Source organism: Calliphora vicina, chromosome 5 (genome assembly GCF_958450345.1).
Source record: "Calliphora vicina chromosome 5, idCalVici1.1, whole genome shotgun sequence".
NCBI lineage: Eukaryota > Metazoa > Arthropoda > Insecta > Diptera > Calliphoridae > Calliphora > Calliphora vicina.
In genome coordinates this window covers 12,425,086-12,432,220 of record NC_088784.1, presented here as the reverse complement: position 1 = coordinate 12,432,220, position 7,135 = coordinate 12,425,086, and the positions used below count along the sequence as shown (strand labels likewise).

Here is a 7,135-nt window from a genome sequence, read left to right as displayed (position 1 = left end):
AAATATTTGTCAAGTATAGACAGGGGGTAACGGAACTTTATTTCCAACTTTGTCTATACCGAAATTTTTGTCATGATAAATAAACGTGAAAATGGTTGTCAAGATAAAAAAATTATCTGGTTATAGCATCGAGCTATAAAGTGCTCTTGCTCAGACAATTTTGACTTGACAACAAACATCATTAATTGTTATGACAAATATTTGTCAAGTATAGACAGTATGTAGTGAATATGTTTTAAACTTGTTCAAATAAATCTTAAATGGTGTACAGAAATTCATCATTGCAATTTATAAATATTTTATAAAATGCTTAATGTTATTAAGTAAATATTTCACTCTCCAAAAAAAATGTTGGCATCACTGTGTTCAAAATTCAGTTTTCAACAGATTTATCTGCAACAGAACGGCAACATTATAGAACAACTAAGGACAGGTAAAACGTGTTATAAACCCCAGGTCCATTGATAATAAATTAAAGTTTTAATTTTTAATACTCCTTTGAAGAAAGTACTATTTGAATATTATTTTAATACCGAACACATTTTCCATCCCTGGTCTGAATGTAACTAACGTTTACACATGCAAGTAACAGGTCGAAAAACTAAATACATTCACATTTCTAAAAATATCACACAGTGGTTTTCGACACTTTGTTACAAGTGAAGATAAACAGAGTTGCCAAAAATAAATTTGTGTAAATGCAGGGTTATATTTCAAGTAAGTCCCCGTCTTGACCTGACATACATTTGTTCACACAGCAACAATTTCCGGTCCGAACATGCATTTGTCTCGTGTGAACTACTCGTTGTCTTGTTCGAACAACTTTGTCAGATCAATGGTTCGCACAACTATTACTAACATCAAATGATATTTTCATACAAAAACACCGTCACTTCAAAAAATTTCAAAGAAAATTGCACATGATCATTTTGTTCATGTTGAAAAATTTGTGTCCGTACTTCGGCTGACGTTTTGTTCTTGTGCGCACAAAACAATAGCTAGTCAAGACATGGAATTTAGCAATTGCAAACATAAAGCGCGCATATATTGCTTTCACCAAAGTTTATTTATGATTTTCTTTCAAATCAACAAAATTAATATAGGAGATAATTATGATTGTTGTAGTTTAGGGATGGAAATGAGTTTCTTTTCAATTCCAATTCTTTAATTAATAAAAATAAACAATTTAGCTTTCTTTCCTGAAAAAAAAAACGCAAACTGTCCGTATTAAGCTTTTTCCCGCCTTTTCAGAACAAAATAAAAAAAGTTTTGGCAACATTTGCCATGCTTTTGACAACCAAAAGTCATTGATAACAAAAACTTTAAGGCTGCCATATTAGCATTTCTTCACATAAAGCATGATTAGTTTTTGTTTTGTTTTATATTGAGTGACTTATAATTTGTTTATTGCTTAAATTTTAAGCTTTACAATTTCTTCTTCAATTGCAATTGTTTGTGAAAAAAACTTAATTTAAAGAGTTGAGTGGTAAGTACAAATTATTAGTTAACTTTTCTTATAATTAAATTCTTATTTAAATTTTGCTTAATGGCCATCTTCGCAGCTGGGTTACGTATGACACTTGTGGGTTTTTGTGCAGGATTTGGAACAATTCCTGGCAATGGCTTGGCCATTGTATTATTAACACGTGTTTCAGTGGTCTGTTGTTTATTTAAGATTTTCACTTTCATTCCCTTAGACTGTAGCTTTTGTAGAATTTCTAAGGTCTTGGTATCAGTTTTATTGGGCGCCGTCGAATTTGCAACTGCCGGTGGAGGCAGTGGCTGTGTGCGTTTTACTTGTAGACCTAAATTTTGCAATTTATTTAATATTTGGGCTGTCTGTTTTTCCTTTGTGGGTTCTTGTTTAATGATGGTTGTGGGTATGATGGTTGATTTACAGGCTATGGGATTTAATACTATGTTAGTGGGTATAGTTGTTGGGGGAAGTATGTTAGTAATTTGCTGCTGTGTGTTATTTGTGGGAATTGCTATTTTTTCTGGCGGCTTTACAAAACCATTCAATGTTATGGGTTCTGATTTGCGTTTTTTACTAGTATAGCTTTTGGATACTGTTGAAATAGGTGCAGTACTAAGTAATGTATTGCTGTTCACGTTTAATTGTGCGGAAGCTGGTGGTGATGGTATGGTAAAATGTATGGGTACTGTTTTTGGCATTGATAGTTTTCTTTTGGCCGTTGGCCTAACCTTATTGGTGGTCAAATCAAATTGGACATTTTTTAAGGTTTTCTCCGAATCTTTTGTATGAGCTTTCAGTTCGGTGCTAGATTTAGCCAAGTTAGATTTTACGCTATTGTTGCCATTATTGTTGGATTTAAGATTTTCCTTAAATTGCACAAAGGGAGTTACCGCCTCCACTAATTCATCATATTGTTTGGATGATTTCTGTGCCGAAGTATTATTACTGACCTCGGCATTTAAATCAGAATACCATTTGGGATCTAATAACTCTTCCTCAATATTAATCATATCTATGAAATGTTCCTCTGTTTTGGCGTATGTCACCTCTACATCATTGTAGTCGTATATTAAAAACTGCATTAGACAAGGGGAAAAAAACAATAATGGTAAAAATCGATTTTTCTTTAATATTTTGTAAACTTTGCTAAACTCACCTCCTTGATGCCTTTCAGTGTTTTACCAAACAATTGCGTACTTTTATCACTATTGTATTTGATGTGTTGTTGTCCCTTTCGGAAAAGATTTTCCAATCCCTCACATTTTTCCAAATGCTGCCGAAAATCATGTAAATTTCGCAAGTCTGTGTGACAGTTGTTGCAGAGAATAAATAGTTGTAGATTTTCATCTAAAAGTACTTCTCCCATGCGTATGCAATTCAATGTTTGCAACATTGTTGTTTTAAACAAATTTTTAATTTGTGTTTAATTAAAAACTGATTTTGTTTTTCGTTTGTGTGTTTGTTTTTGTATTTATGTTAAAGACCACTGAAAATGTTTGATAAAAATTTGTTTACAAACTGATGGCAAAGTTACCGTATCGTTGTAAACAAACATTGTATAAACGGTGGCAACACTGAGCTGATGCCACTGCGCTGCCCACGTCGTGAACCGCTGAAATATGTAAAACCATTTTAATGGGTTTTTCGTATTTAGAAATGGTGGGGGGTCTTCAAACTAATCAGTAACATAAGAAATGCACGGAGTGTGTGTGTACTGTGTTGGATGTAAGACAGATAAGCCTGAATATAAAGTTGAAGACTCTGGCAGCATTTTATTATCTCTAGACGCGAAAACAATTTGACAGTTGGTGTTGCCAGATTGGCTATATTTGCCGTCAGAGGGATAAAACCAGTGAAATGCGCATTGGAACTAGCTTATACCCCAACAATACATTTCAGTGAATTTATCAATAATTTTATCTAAATCCTTCTAAAAAAAATAAAGGAACAAATCAAGATCCCAGCAATAGTTTATATTTTCATAATTTTTTTCCGTTACTATTACTATTTTCTGTATTGAGGGCCTTCAGCTGTATTTTAGCGAACACCGGCTTCGCTAAAATCATTTTCTGTAGTACTGTCATATACAAGCTTGTCAAACATTTCGTTCACAATGATTTCAATTCCGTAGTTTTTATTCCGTTTGACAGCATTTCGCACGAAATTTTGAACAAAGTACCTAGCTTTTGATTTCGTTTTAGGTTATTAAGATTCTGTGTAATTTAATTCAAAAATATTAATTCTGTATTTCTGATTTTAATTTGACAGAAATTGATTAATTTTTTTTTCAAGATTTTGACCCATTTATGGTCTGAATTTCTTTGGCGTTATATTTACGTTGTTGGAAGGGTTTTTGAGATGTTTATCATTAGATATCCATATTGTCTGTTAATAAATTTGTTATAGTACCTAATTGAACCTGGGCTCATGGTGATGAGTAAAAAAATGTAATGATTTTTAAGTAAAAAATATGGGAAATTCGAAAAGGAATGACAACCAACCACTCCACTTAAGTAAAAACATATAATAAGTTTAATTTTTATATTAAAACATTTTATTAAACTTTATATTTTTGTTTGTAACTCATTAAAAGTCTTAGGGGCTAAACATAGTATTTACACGTAAAAAATCTATTTCTTTTTGTTATTTTTATCCTTTTTTGCAAATCTTGGTCCGCCAAAGCTTTTGCCTTTGTTGAATTTATTTTTACCCGCCTTATTAGTCAATTTTACATTGCTGGTCTTCTTTTTGGCGGCTATCTTAGACATTTTCTGATGACGATTAGCTTCTGATCTTAAACGTAAAGCACCACTACGGCTGACATCTGTCAAATCATTAGTAAATGCTGAGTTACCACCGCGTTTGGGTTTGCCAGACGCACCAGCCTTACTGTATGCAGAAACATCCGATACTGCAGAAAGTTTACCCGGGCGTTTACGTAATTTGGATATTTTAGCTCTTACTAAAGATACTTTTTCAATTTCTTTCATTGCTCTTTCTTTGGCCAACTGTTCCGGGGTCTTTACTCTTTTCTTTTCCTCTTCCTTCTTCTTCTTTTTGGCACTCAAATCTCTTACCGGAGGACCATCTTCACCGTCACCGCCATATTCAGGACGTTTACGTTTCTTATTTTTATCAACCGGTTTCTTAGTTTTATCTTCCTCTGGGTTTAGAGACAAACGTTGTTTTTCATCTTCACGTTGCTTTTTGGTTTGGAACCAATCACGATGTTCATTCTTGTTTCCCAGTAATTTACGTTCGGTTTTCGATAATTGCTGTTCCATTTTGGCGATTTGACGTTCGGCCTGTTCTTCATCCAAGATATTTTCTGCAAAAAATAAGACATTTTTGTTTTAAAAAACAATGTTTAAATAGAAAATATAAATTTATTAAACTTACGTATTTCTGGTTCTAAAGCGGTCAACTTCTTGCGATATTTTTCTATAATTTCTGGAGGTATAATACGATTCTTTACGGAACCCTCAGCATTTTTAATAATATCTTTAACTATTTTCCTTTCCTTCTCACCGGCCAAAGACACTGAAATACCTGCACGTCCAGCACGTGCGGTACGACCCACACGATGTATATAATGTTCTGTTGTTATGGGCATAACAAAGTTGATAACGGTCTTAACGCCAACAATATCCAAACCTCTAGCAGCCACATCGGTAGCTATGAGAACATCTATTTGTTCCTCCTTAAACTTTTTCAAAGATTCCAAACGTTGCTGTTGAGTTAGATTACCGTGCAACTCGCCAGCTTTAATTCCCAACAAACCCAAAAGTATATGCAGGCGATGGGCTTGTTTTTTGGTTTGTACAAAGATCATGCAATGATCATGGAACGTACGACAAATTAAACTGGCTAATATGGGTTCACGGTCGCCTTCTTTCTCTTCGCGTATACGAATAAATTCTTGACGTAAATTAAAGGCCACTTGTTGATTGTTGTTAACAAACACTTTGACCGGCTTGTTGAGGGAAACGGCAGCCAAGTCCTTAACTTGTTCACTCATGGTGGCAGAGAAAAGCATGGTCTGTCGGGTTTTTGAACAAGAAGTAATAATTTCTTTCATTTGCTCAGCAAAATATTCATCCAACATACGATCGGCTTCATCGAGTATAAGAACCTGGAGGAAAAAAACATAAGTTTTGAGTTTAATATTGTATTTTGATAAAAATAATCATAATTAACAGTATTTACAAATCAGGTTATTTAGACAACGCTAAATAACAGTTTAAAAAAATATCCTCTTGAATAAAGAAAAATAAAAGTTTCCAAAATTTCAGAGCGCAAGGATTGTTCATCATATAAATTTTAAAAATTCTTTCTTATTTGTTTTTTTTTAATCAACTTACCTCAATAGAGTCCAAACTAAAACTTGGCGTATTCTTAATGTGATCGATCAAACGACCAGGTGTAGCAATGACAATATCAGGATTTTGACGCAGCACCATTTCTTGAGCCTTGACATCTAAACCACCAATAGCCAGACCAACGTCGATGGTGGTAAACTGGCACAACTGCTTGGTGACCTGATATACCTGGGCACCCAATTCACGAGTAGGCACCAAAACCAATACTCTGGTCACAGTTTTATTGTTCATAGGACGATATAGTAAACGTTCTACGGTAGGCAACATATAGGCTGCAGTTTTACCAGTACCGGTAGCAGCACAACCGCAAATATCTCTACCCAATAAGGCTATGGGTATAGTGGAGGCCTGAATGGGTGTGGGATAAATATAACCCAAAACACCAATAGCTCTCATCAGCGGACGAGAAAGATTCATTTGATAAAATGAAGTAATCGATTCATTCGATTCTATGGCCTCATCGAATTGCATTTTTTCTCCCTCATCCTCGGATTCTTCATCACTGCCAGCCTTATTTTTCTTCTTCTTTTTCGACAATTTCTTTTCCCTTAAACGCAAATTATCATGTTTCAATTCATCTTCAGACAAATCAATCTCATCGCCACTGTCCTCATCTTTGGGATTAATGTTTTCTCCATCACCCTCGCGTTGCTTAAGACGGGCAGCAATTTTGTCATCGGTCTTTGTGCGTGCCTTACGTTTCACATATTTCATCAAATCATCCCAGGTGTCTTTATTGTATTCCTTGACAGAGCTAACAAATTCGAAATTTTGTTCAAATTCTGTAATTTTTTTGTGCTTTAATTTTGTGGGTTGATACTGAAAAAGAAAATGAATTTTATTAATTTTTAAGCTAAATTGAAAACGAGGTTGCTTTAAAATTTACTTACCTCGATTTCTGCATCGGAATCTTCTGAATGATTTTCTACTTCTGCATCATCTTCTATAGTGCTAATTAAATCCATATTATTTACTATCACCATATTATGTTAGTTTCATAAAATTTTTAAATCAAATTAAAGCAATTATCATAGATTTCTTTTAAATAATTTTATTAAAAAAAAGTGAGAATAGACCAAAATACCGTAACACGTGAAGTAAAAAAGAAAAACAATTTGTTGACAGCTAAAAGGATGCCACTAGTTTAACAACTTAAAACTTGGCATTACTAAATTTGTAACGCTGCATAATTTCCCAGTATATCTGTCAACCACCTTCTGCCAAATTCAGTATATATTAATGCTTATGGTTTTAAAAACCTAACTACATATATATTTAT

At 33.7% G+C, this 7,135-nt stretch overlaps 2 protein-coding genes across 2 annotated transcripts; both read right to left on the bottom strand.

Annotated features, from left to right (window-relative positions):
- Positions 1–1,366: 1,366 nt before the first annotated feature.
- On the bottom strand, positions 1,367–2,988 carry LOC135962398 (uncharacterized). The gene is made up of 2 exons (XM_065514310.1): positions 2,634–2,988; positions 1,367–2,553 (listed from the first exon to the last, which is right to left on the bottom strand). Exons 1-2 carry the CDS (start codon positions 2,868–2,870, stop codon positions 1,501–1,503), a joined length of 1,290 nt encoding a protein of 429 aa, XP_065370382.1. The 5' UTR covers positions 2,871–2,988; the 3' UTR covers positions 1,367–1,500.
- Positions 2,989–4,008: 1,020 nt separating this feature from the next.
- Rs1 (Dead-box helicase Rs1) lies at positions 4,009–6,936 on the bottom strand. The gene is made up of 4 exons (XM_065511351.1): positions 6,747–6,936; positions 5,839–6,675; positions 4,877–5,609; positions 4,009–4,805 (listed from the first exon to the last, which is right to left on the bottom strand). The coding sequence occupies exons 1-4, from the start codon at positions 6,837–6,839 to the stop codon at positions 4,108–4,110; spliced, it is 2,361 nt and encodes a 786-aa protein (XP_065367423.1). The 5' UTR covers positions 6,840–6,936; the 3' UTR covers positions 4,009–4,107.
- Positions 6,937–7,135: the final 199 nt, after the last annotated feature.